The sequence below is a fragment of the Astyanax mexicanus genome, chromosome 8 (genome assembly GCF_023375975.1).
Source record: "Astyanax mexicanus isolate ESR-SI-001 chromosome 8, AstMex3_surface, whole genome shotgun sequence".
NCBI classification, from domain to species: domain Eukaryota; kingdom Metazoa; phylum Chordata; class Actinopteri; order Characiformes; family Acestrorhamphidae; genus Astyanax; species Astyanax mexicanus.
Window position 1 is genome coordinate 662,280 of NC_064415.1, and position 22,161 is coordinate 684,440.

A 22,161-nucleotide genomic window follows, 5' to 3' on the forward strand; every position below is an offset into this window, starting at 1 on the left:
TTTTTAAAACTACAGATAATAATGTAAAATTTTAGATAGTAAGTAATTGTACAGTTTGTTTATATATTCATATTATTATATAAAATATTTAGTTTCTTGTTTTGTTTATATTTTGCTGTTTTGACGCTGGTGTGTGTGTTTGTTGTTGTTGTTATTGTAGGGAACTCCCTCATGGCCCCGGTTGGCCGCTGGCAGAAGGGGCGGGACCTGACCTGGTACGCGAAAGATAAGCAGGGAGAGAGAGTGTCGCGAGAGCAGGAGCTGGCGGCCGTGCGAGAGGCGGAGAGAGAGGCCATGATGGCAGCGCTGTACGTCCCTCACCCACACCTCCATCAGAGATCAGACTAATTACTCTCATCAGTCTGATTATTAACACACACACACACACACATACACTAATATGTTCAACATACAGCTCTGTAATAAATGAAGAGAGCACTTCTTCAGTTTCTGTATCACTTTCTCTGATTTTACTATTTATAGGTTTATATTTGAGTAAAATGAACATTTTCTCAGGTGAGGATCTGTGATTAATCCACTGTAGCTGGTTTCCTGCTTTATTTCTCTTTAGTTTTCAGTTCTGTAGTATAATCCAGTGTCTGAGGAGAGCTCTGTGTCGTCTCTGAGTTTCCCTACGGCTGAGTTTAGATTTACACCAGATCAGAGCCTCATATAAACACATGGGCTCATAAACAATGTTCTGAATCATTGATTCCAATCTGCTTTCGATTCCTGAACCGATTCACTCATCTTCCACGATCACTTATCGTGTAAAAGTTCCTCAAAGCCTTAAAGCGTACAAAAATGGCTCACATGATAATTACGATAATATCAGCAGATTTTGAACGTTTTAATGTGTTTTTGCTTTTAAATGACTTATTATTAAATGAATCAAACCACAGTAATCGACAAATATTTAAACATCATTTTGTAGCTTTTCTTTAGGTTTTAGGTTTTGCTGTGGTATTGTTATAGAATCTGTACTAACATATTTAGTTTTTTTTTTTATTTTTTTATTTTATTATAAGTTTTTCTCGTTTTTTTTTTTTTTTTTTTTAAAGATTGAGTCAATTGAACCACAGAAAAATGATCAGTATGAATCCAAACCTTTGCCCCAAACGAGTGTTGAATATTGAGTATTATTAAAAACATTAATCTGTGAGATCTGGTTGCAAATACAAAGATTAAGTGATTATAAAATAAATTCCATAAACATATTATTTTCCTCCTTGAAATTATGAATAAACATAATCACATTATTAAACTTTTCTGCTTTTTTGTTTCTTTTATTTAATTTTTTTTTTAGTTTCACATCAGATCTTCTATTATTTTATTTATTTCTGATGTTTAAGGTGGTTGACGTGGTATCGTTTCAGTATCTGTATTGAGATATTTAGGGAGGTGTTTTATCAAAACGTATAATATATATTTATTAAACAGTATAATTTATTAATAATTATTATTAAAGGGCTGTAAGTATATATTTCATGGTGTATATATCCTGCAGTATGTATTGTCTGAGTGTTATTTGTGTGTGTTTGTGTTTAGGGGTCATAAAACAGTGCAGAGACGGCCGGCCGGAGTCACTAAAGAGGTTTGTGTTTATATAAACTCTGCTGTCGTATACTGTATACGCTCTGGGCTCAGTGGTTCTGATTCTGGTTGTGGTTCTGCAGGATCTGGCGGAGGTCTGCCGGAGGGACGGAGACGCTGAGGAGCGCAGTGTGGACCGAGTCTCTGGACTGGGAAGCTCCAGGTAAACAGAATTAACACTATAGAATATATAACTAAATATATAACTATATATCAGTACTTTTCTAAGTTTCTACAGTACCAGTCCAAAGTTTAAACACCTTAAATTCAGTGTTTTCATTATATTAACATGTTTTGCACTGTAGATTAATACTAAACTCATCCAAACTATGAAGAACAATATATAGAATGATTTACTAAATCTATCTCCTCTTGTTTAGATGATCAGTTTTGAACATCTCTGCTGGATTTTCTCAGTCAGTTTTATGAGGTAGAGTCTCCTGGAATTCAGGCTTTCAGTTAACAGCTGTGCTGAACTCATCAAGAGTTAATTACTTGAATTTCTTGTCTCTTAATAAAGTGTTTGAGAGCATCAGTTAAAGTAAAGTAGTGAAGAGGTAGAGTTACAGGTATACAGTGAATAGTGAATATTTGAGTGATGTTCGAATCCAGATTATGAGAAGAAACAACTACTCAACTAAATAAAGATAAAAAAAATACTTTGAGAAGAAATGACTATTAGTCAACCGGAATTTGTTATGAAGATGAAACTGGCACTAATCAGGTGTGTGTGTGTGTGTGTGTGTGTGTGTGTGTGTGTTACAGTGCGGGGTCCAGAGGGATGGTTCTGTCGAAGCAGGAGAAAGAGGCAGTAAAGATGGGTCTGCCTGTGTTCACAGTGAGTAACACTTACTATACTCTCTATACTCCTCTAGTCCTTCATCAGGGGTTGCTAAGTTGTTGCTGTGGTTGCTAAGCTGTTTCTTTGGTTGATAAGGTGTTGCTAAGCCTTTGTTGTTGTTTGCTAAAATGCTGCTAGGTGCTTCTAGGTTAGTTGCTAAGGTATAGTTGTTGATTGCCAAGGTTTTGTCAGACTGTTGCTAAAGGCTCACTAAGGTTATGCTAGGTGGTTGCTAAGGTATAGCTGTTGGATGCTAAGATGTTGTCAGGCTGTTGCTAAAGGCTCACTAAGATGTTGCTAGGTGGTTGTTAAGGTATAGCTGTTGGATGCTAAGGTGTTGTCAGGCTGTTGCTAAAGGCTCACTAAGATGTTGCTAGGTGGTTGTTAAGGTATAGCTGTTGGATGCTAAGGTGTTGTCAGGCCGTTGCTAAAGGCTCACTAAGATGTTGCTAGGTTAGTTGCTAAGGTATAGTTGTTGGTTGCTAAGATGTTGTCAGGCTGTTGCTAAAGTCTCACTAAGATGTTGCTAGGTTAGTTGCTAACGTATAGTGGTTGGTTGCTAAGATGTTGTCAGGCAGTTGCTAAAGTCTCACTAAGATGTTGCTAGGTGGTTGTTAAGGTATAGCTGTTGGATGCTAAGGTGTTGTCAGGCCGTTGCTAAAGGCTCACTAAGATGTTGCTAGGTTAGTTGCTAAGGTATAGTTGTTGGTTGCTAAGATGTTGTCAGGCTGTTGCTAAAGTCTCACTAAGATGTTGCTAGGTTAGTTGCTAACGTATAGTGGTTGGTTGCTAAGATGTTGTCAGGCAGTTGCTAAAGTCTCACTAAGATGTTGCTAGGTGGTTGTTAAGGTATAGCTGTTGGATGCTAAGGTGATGTCAGGCTGTTGCTAAAGGCTCACTAAGATGTTGCTAGGTGGTTGCTAAGGTATAGTTGTTGGACGCTAAGGTGATGTCAGGCTGTTGCTAAAGGCTCACTAAGATGTTGCTAGGTGGTTGTTAAGGTATAGTTGTTGGATGCTAAGGTGATGTCAGGCTGATGCTAAAGGCTCACTAAGATGTTGCTAGGTGGTTGTTAAGGTATAGTTGTTGGATGCTAAGGTGATGTCAGGCTGTTGCTAAAGGCTCACTAAGATGTTGCTAGGTGGTTGTTAAGGTATAGTTGTTGGATGCTAAGGTGATGTCAGGCTGATGCTAAAGGCTCACTAAGATGTTGCTAGGTGGTTGCTAAGGTATAGTTGTTGGACGCTAAGGTGATGTCAGGCTGATGCTAATTTGGTTAGTAAGGTGTTGATGGGTAGTAACAAGGTTGATTGTGCAGGTGTTGGTATATTTTAGTTGATGGTTGCTAAGGTATTGCTCGGTGGTTGTTGAGGTTTCTTCATAAGATGTACTGTAGGCGATGAGGATCGGCTTTAGAAAGAACTCAAAACAGCATTCCCTCGTTCACAGAGTAAACTATATGTTTAATGACTTGAAAAGAAGGAGATAGTCATAATGTTATGCTTGATTGTTGTTGTGTGTTTGTTAATATATCGATTATTCTAAATCTTCATCATTAAATGTTTGATTTTTCCAGCATCATAAGCCAGTGGGAGGGGAGGAAGCAGCGGTGAGGAAAGTGGAGGAAACGAGACGAGAAGAGGAAGAAAAGAGGTTTTTATTTATTATTAAATATTAATTATTACTCAAAAAATATGAGAGCACTTAAAAATGATGAGTTTCTTTGATTTTACCAAATTGAAAACCTCTGGAATATAATCAAGAGGAAGATGGATGATCACAAACCATCAAACCACCAAACTGAACTGCTTGAATTTTTGCACCAGGAGTAAAGCAGCATAAAGTTATCCAAAAGCAGTGTGTAAGACTGGTGGAGGAGAACAAGATGCCAAGATGCATGAAATTAAAACTGTGATTAAAAACCAGGATTATTCCACCAAATATTGATTATTTCTGAACTCTTAAAACTTTATGAATATGAACTTGTTTTCTTTGTATTATTTGAGGTCTGAAAGTTCTGCATCTTTTTTGTTATTTCAGTCATTTCTCATTTTCTGTAAATAAATGCTCTAAATGAGAATATTTTTATTTGTAATTTGGGAGAAATGTTGTCTGTAGTTTATAGAATAAAACAACAATGTTCATTTTACTCAAACATAAACCTATAAATAGCAAAATCAGAGAAACTGATTCAGAAACTGAAGTGATCTCTTCATTTTTTACAGAGCTGTATATATTATTAATAATATTTCAGTACTGTCCTGCATTAATCTTTAAATCTCTATTATTAAATCGTTGTTGATTTTAACAGGCTGCTGTATTAATCCTGTCTGTTCTCTGGATCACAGTTAAAACTGGGTTTGATATAATATTCTCAGGGACAGAAGCAGCAGCCACAAGAAGAGTAAAAAAGAGAAAAAGAGCAAAAAGGAAAAGAAGAAGAAAAAGGAGAAGAAGAAGCGCAGGAGAGACTCCTCCTCCTCCTCAGGAGACGACTCTGATTCAGACTCTTACACTAAACGGTAAAATCATCATCATACACTCTAATCATACACAACTACATACTCACTATTATAATATTATTATCAAATATATTTAAAAACGAGAGACTACAGAAATCTATAAATCATTTCTATTGTTTTATGTAATAAATAATACTTATGCCTTTAATTCCTACGAAGAAACACATCAAACATGTCTCTGATTACGGGGAGGAATCAGTTATTAATGAGTTATTCTTTAATATACTGTATTATAAGTGTCTTCATTAATGAAATAATGTAAGTCTAAATAGACAGACAGACAGGCAGAGAGACAGATGGATATATTTATAGACAAACACAGACAGGTAGATTAATAGACACAGATAGATTTATAGACAGACATAAATAGAGAGATACGTAGACACAGATAAATAAACAGAAGGACAGATCAATAAATAGACAGACAGATATGTAGACAGACAGATATACAAAGAAAGACAGCTACAAAAACAGAAAGACAGATACAAAGAAAGAAAGACAGTTTAAAAGAAAGACAGATACAAAAACAGAAAGACAGATACAAAGAAAGAAAGACAGCTACAAAGAAAGAAAGACAGATACAAAGAAAGAAAGACAGCTTAAAAGAAAGACAGATACAAAGAAAGAAAGACAGATACAAAGAAAGAAAGACAGCTTAAAAGAAAGACAGATACAAAGAAAGAAAGACAGATACAAAGAAAGAAAGACAGCTTAAAAGAAAGACAGATACAAAGAAAGAAAGACAGCTTAAAAGAAAGACAGATACAAAGAAAGAAAGACAGATACAAAGACAGAAAGACAGCTTAAAAGAAAGATAGATACAAAGAAAGAAAGACAGCTTAAAAGAAAGAAAGATAGATACAAAGAAAGAAAGACAGATACAAAGAAAGAAAGATAGATACAAAGAAAGAAAGATAGATACAAAGAGAGACAGATACAAAGACAAAAAAACAGATACAAAGAAAGAAAGACAGATAAATAGACAATATTGATAAATAGATAAACAGAAAGACAGACAAATAAATAAATAAATAGAAACTCAGACTGATACAAAGAAAGACAGATAGAAAGAAAGAGACAAATAAATAAATAGACAGACAGACAGATACAAAGACAGATAAACAGTTTAAAAGAAAGACAGATACAAAAACAGAAAGACAGATACAAAGAAAGAAAGACAGCTACAAAGACAGAAAGACAGCTTAAAAGAAAGACAGATACAAAGAAAGAAAGACAGCTTAAAAGAAAGACAGATACAAAGAAAGAAAGACAGATACAAAGAAAGAAAGACAGTTTAAAAGAAAGACAGATACAAAAACAGAAAGACAGATACAAAGAAAGAAAGACAGCTACAAAGACAGAAAGACAGCTTAAAAGAAAGACAGATACAAAGAAAGAAAGACAGCTTAAAAGAAAGACAGATACAAAGAAAGAAAGACAGATACAAAGAAAGAAAGACAGCTTAAAAGAAAGACAGATACAAAGAAAGAAAGACAGATACAAAGACAGAAAGACAGCTTAAAAGAAAGACAGATACAAAGAAAGAAAGACAGCTTAAAAGAAAGACAGATACAAAGAAAGAAAGACAGATACAAAGAAAGAAAGACAGCTTAAAAGAAAGACAGATACAAAGAAAGAAAGACAGATACAAAGAAAGAAAGACAGCTTAAAAGAAAGACAGATACAAAGAAAGAAAGACAGCTTAAAAGAAAGACAGATACAAAGAAAGAAAGACAGATACAAAGACAGAAAGACAGCTTAAAAGAAAGATAGATACAAAGAAAGAAAGACAGCTTAAAAGAAAGAAAGATAGATACAAAGAAAGAAAGACAGATACAAAGAAAGAAAGATAGATACAAAGAAAGAAAGACAGCTTAAAAGAAAGATAGATACAAAGAAAGAAAGACAGATACAAAGAAAGAAAGACAGCTTAAAAGAAAGATAGATACAAAGAAAGAAAGACAGATACAAAGAAAGAAAGATAGATACAAAGAAAGAAAGACAGCTTAAAAGAAAGAAAGATAGATACAAAGAAAGAAAGACAGCTTAAAAGAAAGATAGATACAAAGAAAGAAAGACAGATACAAAGAAAGAAAGATAGATACAAAGAAAGAAAGACAGCTTAAAAGAAAGAAAGATAGATACAAAGAAAGAAAGACAGATACAAAGAAAGAAAGATAGATACAAAGAAAGAAAGATAGATACAAAGAGAGACAGATACAAAGACAAAAAAACAGATACAAAGAAAGAAAGACAGATAAATAGACAATATTGATAAATAGATAAACAGAAAGACAGACAAATAATTAAATAAATAGAAACTCAGACTGATACAAAGAAAGACAGATAGAAAGAAAGAGACAAATAAATAAATAGACAGACAGACAGATACAAAGACAGATAAACAGTTTAAAAGAAAGACAGATACAAAAACAGAAAGACAGATACAAAGAAAGAAAGACAGCTACAAAGACAGAAAGACAGCTTAAAAGAAAGACAGATACAAAGAAAGAAAGACAGCTTAAAAGAAAGACAGATACAAAGAAAGAAAGACAGATACAAAGAAAGAAAGACAGTTTAAAAGAAAGACAGATACAAAAACAGAAAGACAGATACAAAGAAAGAAAGACAGCTACAAAGACAGAAAGACAGCTTAAAAGAAAGACAGATACAAAGAAAGAAAGACAGCTTAAAAGAAAGACAGATACAAAGAAAGAAAGACAGCTTAAAAGAAAGACAGATACAAAGAAAGAAAGACAGATACAAAGAAAGAAAGACAGCTTAAAAGAAAGACAGATACAAAGAAAGAAAGACAGCTTAAAAGAAAGACAGATACAAAGAAAGAAAGACAGCTTAAAAGAAAGATAGATACAAAGAAAGAAAGACAGATACAAAGAAAGAAAGACAGTTTAAAAGAAAGACAGATACAAAAACAGAAAGACAGATACAAAGAAAGAAAGACAGCTACAAAGACAGAAAGACAGCTTAAAAGAAAGACAGATACAAAGAAAGAAAGACAGCTTAAAAGAAAGACAGATACAAAGAAAGAAAGACAGCTTAAAAGAAAGACAGATACAAAGAAAGAAAGACAGATACAAAGAAAGAAAGACAGCTTAAAAGAAAGACAGATACAAAGAAAGAAAGACAGCTTAAAAGAAAGACAGATACAAAGAAAGAAAGACAGATACAAAGACAGAAAGACAGCTTAAAAGAAAGATAGATACAAAGAAAGAAAGACAGCTTAAAAGAAAGAAAGATAGATACAAAGAAAGAAAGACAGATACAAAGAAAGAAAGATAGATACAAAGAAAGAAAGACAGATACAAAGAAAGAAAGATAGATACAAAGAAAGAAAGACAGATACAAAGAGAGACAGATACAAAGACAAAAAAACAGATACAAAGAAAGAAAGACAGATAAATAGACAATATTGATAAATAGATAAACAGAAAGACAGACAAATAAATAAATAAATAGAAACTCAGACTGATACAAAGAAAGACAGATAGAAAGAAAGAGACAAATAAATAAATAGACAGACAGACAGATACAAAGACAGATAAACAGAACGACAGACATATTAATAGACAGACAGACAGGTGGCTGTAAATCTTAAGGGATGAATTAGTGTATAAATCAGAGATGGTTTAGAGTTTGTGATTATAAACAGAAGGTCTGTCATATATTGATTATTACGTTATCAATTTATCATACAAAATACCTACCTGACCTCAGTAACTTTAATACCAGTACCAGTAGCTTGTACAGAACATTTTATATATTCTAATTTTTATTGTCTGAGTAACTTTACTAACTGCATAATATTAATAATAATAATAATATTAATAACTGCAGTTTAGAACAGAACAGTTAATTTACTTTGCCACTGTATCATCATCATATCAGTGGTATAAAATACAGGGTCTTTAAATGAGAGTAATATAAAATCTGATTATCACAGTTATTTCTGGGGCAGTATTTACTCCAGATAACCGGTTATTGTAACCACAGTGTGATGATGAGTTTAGTACAGAAGGTGGCGCTGCTGGACAGTGTGCTGAGCTGGTGGAGCTCAATAGAGTTTCTCCTGGTGTAATTTGGCAGCTTCAGCACCATCCACAGCATACTGAGACTCGGGCTGCGTCCCAAATCACACGCTACCTACTAGTGCTAACTAGTGCTCGAGTATGTAGTGTGTAGAGAAAAAATACTTGTAAATCACTTAAAAATGATGAGTTTCTTTAATTTTTTCAAATTGAAAACCTCTGGAATATAATCAAGAGGAAGATGGATGATCACAAACCATCAAACCACCAAACTGAACTGCTTGAATTTTTACACCAGGAGTAAAGCAGCATAAAGTTATCCAAAAGCAGTGTGTAAGACTGGTGGAGGAGAACATGATGCTAAGATGCATAAAATTAAAACTGTGATTAAAAATCAGGATTATTCCACCAGATATTGATTATTTCTGAACTCTTAAAACTTTATGAATATGTGTGTGTGTGTGTGTGTGTGTGTGTGTGTGTGTGTGTGTGTATAGGCGCAGGCCGGATCGTGGTGATCGTGGTGGTGTTAATCCATCACGCCGCAGCCAGAGTGGAGCCGCCGCTCCTGACAGCCATTCAGCACAGGGGTCAAGGGTCAGCCGCAGAAGCCACTCCCCTCCCCCTCAGGACCGCCCCCGCTACCGTAGCCCCGCCCGCTCGCCCAGTAATCGTCCCCGACAACGACGCCGCAGCACGGACTCACCCTCCAATGATGCCGGTCGCTGTAGCAACCGGGAGTCTCCGCCCCGGAGGCGGCGCCACGACTCGGACTCTGACGACTGAGGAGCTGGTCAGTGCGACAACCAATCAGAGAGCAGCTGAACTCGGACACTGTACAGAACATTTAATACTTATTACACCACTGGAGAGAAGCCTGTATCTCCTTTATTTTCTCATTATTAGACTGTTAGACTAAAATCAGAAGATTAATCATAAAATTTATTTCTGTGCATTTTATGCCTTTTATATTCATATTACATTTAATTTTATTTAGAATTACTTGCAAGGTTATTTTATTACTGAGTTCGGCCAATGTAGTGTTAAGAGTCTTGCCCAAGGACTCTTATTGGTCAGAACAGGAATTGAACCCCAGCCTCCCATACAATCACATTTTAATTTAGAAATAATTATAATAATTTTATAATAAAATTTAATTCTTTAAATTCATAAAACCAGTGCTTTATATTTAAAACAAGTAAAATATCTAAAGTTCCTGTTCCTGAATGATCTTCTGATTTCTAATATCAGTCTTATAATGGAAAATAATCGACATCAATCAGCCAAAACATTAAAGCCATTCTGTATAAACCACCCACTGTTTCTGCAGCCTGTGTGAACACACACGTTGATTTTATTTTGTTTTGATATTATTGTTATTATTACATCACAGAAACTATTTTTGTCAGTGTTAATAAACTGTGATACTGCAGCATTATTAAAACCTTTTTTATAAGCATGTTTCACTTTGGATTTACATTAATTATTTAATTCTATTTGATGAATTTGTAAAACAAATAAAGAGAACTTTTTACTCTAAAGCATTACTTTTACTTCAAAGATAACGGCTGAATAATTTACTGTTACCCCCGCAAAAAAATCATACTGGATACATAAGTAGCTAAGTAACTATGCTTTGATTTATAACACTTTCCGAATATTTATAGTAGATACTATTTAATTCATAGTGGATATAAAATAACAATATATCCTGAGTTAATAGTGGTTTCTGATTTTTGTTTAGTATTCGTATTTTTCCAAAACTTTCAAAATGTTTTTATTTTTCCTAAACTTTCTGGTTATTTTTATTTTTTCAAAACTTTCTTTCAGGGTGTTTTTCTAGTTTTCCAAACTTTCATGGTATTTCTAGTTTTCCAAATCTTTCAGGGTATTTCTTTTTTCCAAAACTTTCAGGGTTTTTCTAATTTTTCTGGGTGTTTTAATTTTTCCAATTTTTTTAGGGGTGTTTTTATTTTTCCAAAAATTATCCAGGCCTGGAAATTATTGTTATTTTCAGATCCTATGATGTTTCCAGGTTTTTCATGAGCATATGAATCCTGTAAATATTGAATTGTAAATGTTGTGCATTTCTTGGTCCAGGAAACTAAATTGAAAGAGAAAGAAAAAAATACTCGAGAGTCGTGTTTTACACTAATTTCTTTAATTACAGTGCTTCTTTCAAAATGATAGGCAAGATAAGTTTACATTAAAGAAAAAAAAAACATTCATGTTAATAATCACACTATAAGACAAACTTCGCTAAGAGATTCATTTATATACTTTCGTTCCGATGCAGGCGATCAGTGTGTATAAAATCAGAGGTTCGTTAAGGACAGTACGGAAACTCATGAGTTCGGCCGGTCGGTCGCTCGGCGTGGGGTCGGGATTCTCGGATGCCGTCGCCTCAGAATGTACATTTCCTTTTGCAACAGTCGAACACAATGTGGACCTTTTATTTTTATCGTAAACCAGCAAAGTCTCGGAACAGTACGTCCGTTCGCTACCGAGCTCGTAGGAGAATCTCCGTAGAAACGCAAAGGCACCATGAGTTCAAACATCACTGTATTCAAAAATATACCAAGCTAATACTCGGCTAATATTGCTGTACCAACGTCACATTCGCCATCGGGATCCTTACACCACTCGGTTCAGAGCGCAGATCGGGAGCAAGAACACCAGAAAACCAACCCAGAAAAAACGTGCGACAGGCGTTTCACCAAACTGCGGAATATGAAGCAACACCATCAGACTATCAGATTATTTATCGTTCATTTAGATCTGATATCATGAACAGATATTACAGATTTAGTCTAGACTAACTGTTAATGTCAGTCACTATTCATTTAAAAAGGTCCATTTAGTCTAGACTTAGTCTCAGGTCCAACACTTGATTTACAAACGATATAATTAAAGAGAAAACAGCGCCATCTTCCTGAACGTAGAGCACGATTGGTGCTTTTTTTTTTTTTTTCCCTGCATGGTACCAACATTAGTCTATATTAACTCTTTATTACTCCACATTACTCTACGCGTTTCAGTACCTGTGGCTTGATTTCAACTAACATACCCATATCCTCAACTAACTAACCATCAGCTCCCACAGAAATGTAGCGTTTGGTAAAATGACATCACACAACAAAACACATCCATCAACGTCATCACCAGAGCGACGTCACATGATTAACAAGCAAACAATCTCTTTGGCCAATCAGTTTCCTGCATATGTTTGACATTTGCATGCCACATCATTTTATCAATTCTTGGCTCAACTGGATTTTAAAAAGTGAGCAGCAGAGCTGAATAACTCTGCCTCCAGTTTTGTTCATTTTCGTTCTTTGTTTATTGTGAGGAGTATGATTTAAACAAATATGATAAATCATACAGACCCAGTGCCAAATTTGCTGAATTCAAAAATTAAGTTGAGTCAAGTAAGTTGAGTCCTGTAGATACCATGCAGAAGAAAAAACAAACTCGGACTCCATCAGGAATGCACACCATAAAAACCTTTAAAACTCACCAATATAAATCAAACATCTCGGCGTGAGCTTGTTGTGAAACGCTGGGCTCTAGATTATTAATTTTACCCAATCAGAATGGCGTACAGTGGTGGTCAACTGAAGATCTAAACCCCGCCTCCAAACAACGTTACTACATCAAACGTTTCTGAATGCTCTAGCTGATGCCCAAGAATTAGAACTATTTTACCAGAGTTCTGAGATGATTTGGGCTCTAAAACCTGTTTTTAAATGCGCATATCATTAAAATGGTGGAGGGATACATATGTAACATAAGCAATACGCAGGGAGTAGTGCGACAGGAAATAGTCCCTAAAAAAGCTGTATTTGCCACTATTTTACCATCATAATCATTCTTAACTGGGCTTTGCAACCTGAGCTTCCTGGCCAATCACAGCTGTAGATGGATGTTCTGCTTATTTGCACTTGTAATATTGCGATTAGAGGCATGCGATGAGATGGAATGCTGTCATTTCTACACGTTAGCACATTCTTACACTGTTTCCACTGTATTGGCATCAACAGATATCAGCATTATCAGATATCGACCCATAATATTACAATATACTGCATATCGGTGCATCCCTCACTCAATATATAGCGATATGATCAGAGTTTTGGGTTTTAGTATTTGATCCACACTGTAAACTGTGATCTCTAATAAACTGAAAGCCTGAATCCCGTGCGCTTGTTAACTCTGGCTCGTTTTCTCCTGTTAGAAAGGCAAAGCATGATTTAACCTGAGACACTAAGACTTACCCCCCACCCACCTGCATGCATGCTAAAGCGGAAAACTGACGGATTAAAGCGATAGTCTGGAGAAGCGTCTCAATTCCTGCCCTTCAAAACCTCAAACGTTGAGTCACGGCATGAACACTTCAATCACGGTTCATGATACACCCTTAAATAAGGTTCTTCTAAAGTTCTTCTAAGGTTTTAAGAGGTACGGAAACACCTCCACATGGTTTCAGCAGCGTGTAACGATTTAGCAATTCAGGCATGCAGTTAGCACCATGCTAATTGGTGTACATAAGCTTTTATTATTACTTGTTAGCAACTTTACATTAGCTTCGTAGCTCCAGTGTAAAACTAAAGAAGCCTCAGGCGAACGACACAGCCGAAGACTTTTGGACGCTCGATTGTTCACGCTTGGGTTGGGCTTCAAATCTTTTGATTAATCACCAAACTATCGCTTTAATCTGAGGCTGCGGAAGCTGCAATGGCGCAGAGCGAATGGCGGATGCGATGGCCGTCGCGTGAGAGAGCAGCGTGTTTCTCTAGTAAAGCGATGAGTCCACGCGAGATGATTTCGTATCAATCTTGTTTTACGCAGAGCAACGCTGCAAAATGCTGTAGGTAGTGTAAGTGTGCGTATATATGTATATATATGTACGTATATTTGTGTGTATGTGTGTGTATGTGTGCACGCCGTCTGGTTTTGTTGCATTGCATTTAGCTTGAGACCAATGAAACCTCTTTTACAGTACGTTTAACCCGCGATACGCACGCAAGAGACGAAATAAAAAGCTACGAGAAATAACGTAATAACCCCCTCGTCGCCCTTAACCCTACATTTCACCCACCTCCGACTCCAATGATTAAATAAAACACGAAAACAAAAAGAAGAAAAAAAAAAAGAAGGTAGAGTAGAAGTAGAATAAGAATAATAATAATATATATATATATATATTGCATAAAAAGTGCCCCACAAGCTGCCTCACAACGAAAACATAACTATTTACATTAAATATGAGAGCGGGTCGCTCTTAACTTTACTGTAACCAGGTATGAGCAGGAGAGCAGCTTCCAGCACTTTCTTCTTTATAACATAAAAACAGAGCGAGTTTCTGCGAGATGAGAGGAGAAGAAGTTAAAGCACGTGTTCGAGGAGATACGGGTCTAAAGGATAAAAAGAGAGAGAGAGGGAGATGAACCCCGGAGGAGGAGGAAAAAGCAGAGCGAGATGCTGATTATTGATTATTTCTGGTTCTTCAGCTGATTGGACAGCCAGTCCAGTCCCTCGTACAGCCCGTCTCCGGAGGTGGCGCAGGTCGCCTGGATGTACCAGTTTCTGTGGCGGAGGGAGTGCAGCCCCAGCTTATCCGTGATCTCTGCAGCGTTCATGGCGTTCGGAAGATCCTGTGAGAAAATGACGGAAGATAAATTTGTGTATCTTTCTTTTATCTGATATTCGATCGATCGATCGATAATACACAAAGTTACAAAAGGATAATAAGTAATAAGTATAAAAGTACAGTCTTTAGTGTGTGTGTGTAATGGAGAATGGAGGTAGTGCAGTTGAACAATAGAGAGTGAACACCAGTTGATAAAGTGCATAAAGTGAGGATAACTGATGTCAGCAATACAGGTAATAATATAATAATTTAAATTAAGCAGTGCAAAATATATGAAACAGTAGATAGTGAATGAAATACTACTGCAAAATAGGGTAGCACTATAAAAATAGTGTTAAAAGCATCAGCAAAACTGAGAATTAAAGTCAGAAAATAAAAAAAATATTTTTCTCGTTTTTAATATAATACAAAAAATAAATTTTATATATATATATATATATATATATATATATATATATATATAGTATTTTTATGATCCAAACAAATATGATAAATAAAAAATAAATAAAAAAACAGATCAGAAGCCAAACTCGATTTTTCACCAGAAGACGAGCTTTTTCGCATTACCGTTCCACCTAAAATGCTTAGTGCAGTTACACACAGACAGTAGAGGTGTGCCAAAAAATCGATTCACATAAGAATCTTGATTCTCATTTACTACGATTCAGAATCGATTTAAAATGTCCCAAAATCGATTCTGAGGGGCGGGTTTTAGACTGATTTTGGGCTGGGTATTTTTGTTGGACCTGGCAACCCTGGGGATAGCGCTTGTCCTTTCAAACGGAGATCTTCCAGACACACACAGAGCGTAGGTGTTTGAGAATCACCGGTAAGATGGCAGAACAAGCACTATATTACATTAGATTAACGTGTAGTTTCAATGTTTTATGGCAGAATGCTTCATAACAAGCATAAAAAAGATCGCTAGTAGTTAGTTTCAGTAACTGTTAGCTAGCTAACTAGCTAACTTTCCAGTTCCACCTTAAATAACGCTACAGGTGGCAGCGGGCTGCAGCATTTAAGGCGGAACGGAAAAATACAATAAGCTAATCAGAGCTAATTTCAGCTCCTCATCACAGAGGAATTAAGGAATGGACCATATGAATTAATTTCTCCACCTCCTGCCCCCTTTCTGAAGAAATACAACGACCTTAAATTAACTAGTTAATCAGCAGCTGCTTCTGAACTTTAGCGCTCCACTGCTATCATCACATCAGCCCAGCAGCGTCACCTACACACCACCGCTAGTAGCCTGGTAATAAAGCAGTGTTATTTATTATTTATTTATTGTTCATTAACGTCATTGTGATATCCCAGTGATTCCTCTGTCACTGAGGACCCACATTCCTGCACATTTTATTGTTTTTGTAACACATTACCTGCTCCAGGACCAGTGTATATTATGGAGGGGTTTTTTTTCAATAAGATTCATAAGCCAGAAGCAGAAATTTTTATAATTCAAATCGTTTTGAATCAAAAATCGATTTTGAATCGAATCGTGGCCCCCAAAATCGGAATCGAATCGAATCGTGAGATAGTAAACGATTCCCACCCCTAACAGACAGTCATCCCTCATCAGTAAAAGGGTTATTTCCTTTATACATGACCAGAATTAACTGTATTTACATTCATTTTTTCACAAAACCCAAACTAAAATTCAGCAGAAACCCTGTGAAGTAGAGTTTAGATTCTCTGCCTGAGCCAAGATTTTCCATCAGTTTCCTCAGACTCCCTTGAAAAGTTATTTATTAACATTGCAACATTTTAATATTTTAACATTATAGTCATTATGGCTTTTAAAAATGTGTTTTGGGTGGGGGGGAGCACTATAGGCCTATATAGGACTCTTATAGGTTTACTAAAGCTGCTATGTTATCGTACTTTTACAGGTGCGTAATAATTTTAATTTTAATTAGTAGTCCTTCTTACCCTCTTTTCATTTTTTAAAGTAGTACTTCTTGGACAGTCAAGTTAAAATGTCCTGCTCTGTGCTGTAGTCATAAACCTTCACTATCTAAGATTTACTAGATATACAGCTAAGGTTAAACTAAAAAGAGGTAACTAAATGGCTAAAACTGAGCTAAAGATGAAAAAATAAAGCTAGCGGAATTGCTAAAACTAAGGAAGTAGAACTACATGGATTATCTTAGACAGCTGAGATAACAGATAACAAGGTATAGGTAATGCTAGACAAAGTTAAATAGATAAAACTGAAATAAATCATGGCAAAGCTGATGAAAATAAGTCTAAACTTGAGATAAAATGAAAAATAGCTTATTGGCTAAACCTTGCAGTAGAAGAAAGTAAAACTAAATGGCAAAAGCTGAAGAGAAAACAAACAGCAAGCACCAAAAGGTAAAACAAGTCTAGATTAGCGATGAGAAAGTGGTACTCATAGTTGGCATGGTTACAATAGCAAGACTGTGCAACCCCTCCACCATCACTACATAATATTCAGGTCAGTTTAATTCCTCCAGTGTTAACCAGTTGTAACAGCGTTAGTACCTGTTTGTTGGCGAACACCAGCAGCACAGCTTCCCTCAGCTCATCTTCCGCCAGCATCCTCATCAGCTCCTCTCGCGCCTCGTTCACTCGCTCTCGGTCATTACTGTCCACCACGAAGATCAGACCTAACGTATAACGTGCACAGGACCATCAACGAGGACTGATCAACAATAAAACATTTAATGATGCTTGTGTGAAATTAAATAATACAGATTTAACTGATAGTTGTGTCCTTTCTTCTGGGTCTAAAGTTCTGTAGGCTAAACTGAAAAGATCTTCCACTATATAGGCATCTGTATACTGTTTTTTTTTTTCTATTTTGTGTTGTTGCAGATTTTAAGATGTATGTTATCGCACTTTTATCGGTGTGTAATAATTTTCTTACCCTGTGTGTTCTGGAAGTAGTGACGCCACAACGGCCGAATCTTATCCTGGCCGCCCACATCCCACACGGTGAAGCTGATGTTCTTGTACTCTACAGTTTCAACATTAAAGCCTGGAACCCAACACAGACACTGTTAATAGCAGAATAAATATATACAAAAGTGTATTTTTGCTATCTTTTACATGCACATAACTGTTAGAGTAAATTAATAGCTGAAGCTACTCACCAATGGTTGGAATGGTGGTAACAATCTCTCCAAGCTTCAGCTTATACAGAATCGTCGTTTTACCAGCAGCATCCAGTCCCACCATCAGAATCCTCATCTCCTTCTTACCGAAGGCCTTGAAGAGGTTGGCGAAGATATTTCCCATTTTTATTTATGTGTAGATAATCACTCTGACCTGGAAGGAGAACAAAAAAAGTTATTAATCTGACCTTTTAATGGATGAAAAATGAAAATTGGCTTCACACACAATTCTAATTTTCTGTTTTATGCAACAAATACATACAAATGCACTAGTCTGTGAGTTATAGTGAGAATAGTGGAACATTTTAAAACAAGATTCCACAAAGGCACCATGAACGCATACCCATTAAACTGACAGGTAAGTGCCAAATAGATGAAGCAATATCTGGTGAAGCAGAAATAGAGAATACAAATAGGTAACGCTAAAAGGATAAGCCCAAATGAGTGAGTCAGAAAACGTGAAGCTGTACAGATAAGGCAGAGGGTGAAGCGAAACAGAGAAGCTGAAAGGTTAGGGCACAATTGGTGAAGTAAAGACAGTGAAGCTACACAGGTAAAGCAGAGACAGCAAAGGTAAACAGGTGAGAGAATAGGGTAAACTTAGAAAGGGTAGAGCTAAATAGATGAAGCAGACAGTGAAGCATAATGTGGGAAGCAGAAAAAAATGAAGCTAAACAGATGAAGCAGAGAGAGAAAAGTTTAAAAAGATGAAGCAGAGAGGGTGACGTTTAAAAGATGAAGCAGAGAGGGTAAAGTTAAAAAGATGAAGCAGAGAGGGTGAAGTTTAAAAGATGAAGCAGAGACGGTGAAGTTTAATGGGTGAAGCAGAGAGAGAGAAGTGTGGTAGTTTGGTGAAGGGTGAAGTTTTACAGGTAAAGCAGGGAAGGTAAAGCTTAAAAGATGAAGGAGAGAGAGAAAGGTCAAAAGAAGGACAAACAGTGATGGTAAATTGCTAAGTGGGTAAAGACAAATAGGTAAAACCAGCCACTAGGGAGCACAAGCTAGTGTATCTCTTGTGCCGGTCCCAAGCCCGGGTAAATGGTGAGGGTTGTGTCAGGAAGGGCATTCGGCGTAAAACTTTTGCCAAAACAAATATGCGAATTCATCTAAGTGGAGGAAGATGACTCGTTGTGGCAATCCCTGAAAAGGGAAAAGCCGAAAGAAAAAGAAGAAGAAGAGTAAAGACAAATAGGAAAAGCCAAAACATGGAGCCACTCTGGTAAAACCAAGCAGAATTAAAAAAAAAATTTAAGCAGGACTTCTAAGCTTCACTAGGTGCTTCACAGCACCTGAAGAAATAGCTAGTTGAATGGCTAAAACTGAGGTAAAGATAAAAAAAATTATCTAGCAGAATTGCTATAACTAAGGAAGTAGAGCTACATGGATGATTTTGGACAGCTAAGATAAAACTAACAAGGAGCTTAATAGGTAATGTGAGAAAATAAATTTATATAGAAAAAACTGAAATGAACCAAAGTAAAGCTGAGGAAAATAAGGCTAAACGTGTGATAAAAAATAGCTTATTGGCTAAACATTGAGGCAGAAGAAAGTAAAACTAAACGGCAAAAGCTGAAGAGAAAACACAAACAGCAAGCTAAAACTGAAAAGTGAAGTTAACCTAATAATGCTAAAGTAAAGTAAAGTGCAATTAAAGTATAGCTAAAAGACTAAAGCTGGAGTAAATATGAGAACATAAATACAGCTGAAGTAGTTAGCTAGCTAGCATTAGCTAACTGATGCAAAGCTACTTAAGCTAAACCGATAAGACTGAGGTAAAAAAAAAAAATCAAGCTAAATGGCTAAGAATCAGGTAACGCGAGGGTGTTAAAGCGAGTAAAATTGATGTGAAGCTCAGATAGGGCATAAAAAGTAAAACTAATTGCTAAAATACGAAGTAAAAGAGGCAGAGTTAGCTCACCTAGCTAGCTAGCTAAAGATAAAACAGTAGAGCTAAACGGCTAACTGGGATCGTCTAACTAGCTTCCTAGCAATAGCGACTGAGGTAAAGCTAGTAAAGCTAAACGGATTAGGGTGAAATATGACTAAGAAAGTAAACCTAAAGGGCTAAATTTGGAGAGAAAAGGGGTAGTTCGCAAGCTAAGGTACACAAAATAAAATTAAACTAAGGATAATCTAGGAAACTAAAGCTAACGTTAGTTAAACTGCTAAAGCTGATGTAAAGATAACGAACAGCTAACTAAGCTAACATGAGAAGGCTAAGCGGCTAAAGCTGAGGTAAAAATCAAGCTAAATGGCTAAAACTGAGGTAAAGCGAGGGTGTTAAGTAAGTAAAGTTGATGAAAATCTCAAATATAGATAAAAAAGTATAAAACTAAACGCTAAAAGCTGATATGAGGTAGTTAACTTACATACCTAGCTAAAACTTAAGACCGGTGAACTAAACGGCTAAAGCTGAGGTAAAGCTGAGAGTAAAGCTAAATTGGCGGCTAAGCTAAGTTAGCCTGCTAGCTAACCTAGCTAGCTTAGCTGGCTAGAGCTGAGCCAGTAAAGGGGAGAAGGCACAGCTCACCTGGCTAAGCTACGCTAAGCTAGAACACCTGCTGAAAATCTAGCCTAATAACTCACAACATATTTCAAACAATCAGATAAAGTCTTTATAGTAATAGTTATTGCTAAGTGTGTATTTAGTGTAACGTTAACTATGTAGCTATGTGAGTGTGTTGTGTTAGTACAGTCTGTTAGTATAGTGAAATATAGTGTGGTGTAGTATAGTAAGTGTGTTACTTTGTGTATTCAGTGTGTGTCTTAACCTGTACAGCATATTATAGTGAGTGAGTTACTGTGTATTCACTGAGTGTGTTAGTATAGTGTAGTATAGTATACAATATTATAGTGAGTTACTGTGCACTCAGTGAGTGTGTTGTATAGTGTAGTATAGTGGAGTGAGTGTGTGTTAGTACAATATAGAATGGTAGTTATAGTATAGTGTAGTATAGTTACTTTGTATTCAGTGAGTGTCTTAGTACAGTATAGTGCAGTATAGTACAGTACAATGAGTGTCACTGGGTATTTAGTGAGTGTGTGTTAGTACAGTATAGTATGGTAGAGTTATAATTTAGTAACTTATAGTTACTTTGTATTTAGTGAGTGTTAATATAGTATAGTACAGTATAGTGTACTGTAGTAGATTAGAGTGAGTGTGTGTTAGTATAGTATAGTATAGTATGGTAGAGTTGAAGTATAGTAGCTATAGTATTAGTTTAGTACAGTACAGCAGAGTATAGTATCAGTAGCGGGGCCGCTGCGGTTGTGCGGCGGGTGCGGGTGGGACTCACGGCGGGGAACAGCGGGGTGAAGCTCCGCTCTCAGCGCGGTTCTCCGGGTCGGTCTTTGCGGTAGAGCGGTAGGGCTGTAGTGCGGTAGAGCAGCGGGTTATATCTGTATAAATCTGTTAATAATACTAATATTAAAGTTAATAACTCCCCGTTTCTCTGCTTCCTCCTCCAACTTACAAGGCGTTTCCTTCCTCAAGATGGCGGAGTTCCGGCCACGTCAGGGACTACTTTGTCACTTCTGTTCACTAAAGCCGGTGAAAACATAGAATAAAAGTTCCTGCAGAACTGCAGCAGCTTCACACTGTACAAATACACCTGCTTTAGTTAACAAATACAGATGTATAGGGGTTAGTATTAAAATAAATGCAACAAAATTTAATAGTAAAACAATAAAAACAAAAAAATTATAAATGTTTAAAAGCCAACTGTATGGAGCCCCTAAGGTGACTTCATGTAAAAAAAAAAATAAAATAAAAAAAGCGTGGCCATTACTTATAAAGGCATGGAAAGGAGATCCTAAGGTGTGGGAACGAGATAATTAAGATTTGGGACCGAGATCCTAAAGAGTGGGAATGAGGTAATTAATGCGTAGGAAACGAGATCTTAATCAAATCTAATTTATTTCTATAGCGCTTTTTACAACTGATGTTGTCACAAAGCAACTTTACAGAAATCTGATTGCAGGACAGAGAATCATGCAAAATATTTAACATAACTAAAAATCTACAATCATTGTAAATGTACAATGCATATAAATGCCATTAAGTCTCAAAATTTTAAATATATGCAGATAGCAGGTCGTGAGATCCTAGCAGAGGCACTGCTGCTTCCCTAATCCAGCTCCAACAGCCTCATGTTTAAACACAGGTTTACCATGGACGTGGTATCTGGTCCAGGGAAGGCTTTATACTAAATTTTGGAGCACTGCTATAAGGATTTGATTGCATTTAGCAACATAAGCATTTGTGAGGTCAGGGTGCTGGATGATCCCCTTATCCCCAAATCCCCAAACACCTCCCATCACCCCAAAAAATTATGGAGCTCCATAATTTCTGGGAACACAGTCCCACTCAATA

At 36.2% G+C, this 22,161-nt stretch overlaps 2 protein-coding genes across 2 annotated transcripts in view; one reads left to right on the forward strand and one right to left on the reverse strand.

The window, feature by feature from the left end:
• The window catches only part of c8h1orf35 (chromosome 8 C1orf35 homolog), a 12,617-nt gene extending 2,074 nt beyond the window's left edge, over window positions 1-10,543 (forward strand). Inside the window, exons 2-8 of the mRNA XM_022665485.2 lie at window positions 161-308; window positions 1,549-1,594; window positions 1,677-1,756; window positions 2,359-2,431; window positions 4,011-4,087; window positions 4,813-4,956; window positions 9,500-10,543. Of these exons, the coding sequence (XP_022521206.2) occupies window positions 161-308; window positions 1,549-1,594; window positions 1,677-1,756; window positions 2,359-2,431; window positions 4,011-4,087; window positions 4,813-4,956; window positions 9,500-9,788 (857 nt within the window). The 3' untranslated portion in view covers window positions 9,789-10,543. The remainder of the gene's footprint in view (window positions 1-160; window positions 309-1,548; window positions 1,595-1,676; window positions 1,757-2,358; window positions 2,432-4,010; window positions 4,088-4,812; window positions 4,957-9,499) is intronic.
• A 603-nt stretch (window positions 10,544-11,146) lies between these two features.
• arf1 (ADP-ribosylation factor 1) lies at window positions 11,147-21,300 on the reverse strand. The gene is made up of 5 exons (XM_007232466.4): window positions 21,086-21,300; window positions 17,769-17,943; window positions 17,543-17,653; window positions 17,158-17,282; window positions 11,147-14,656 (listed from the first exon to the last, which is right to left on the reverse strand). The coding sequence occupies exons 2-5, from the start codon at window positions 17,911-17,913 to the stop codon at window positions 14,495-14,497; spliced, it is 543 nt and encodes a 180-aa protein (XP_007232528.1). The 5' UTR covers window positions 17,914-17,943; window positions 21,086-21,300; the 3' UTR covers window positions 11,147-14,494.
• Between the last annotated feature and the right edge of the window lie 861 nt (window positions 21,301-22,161).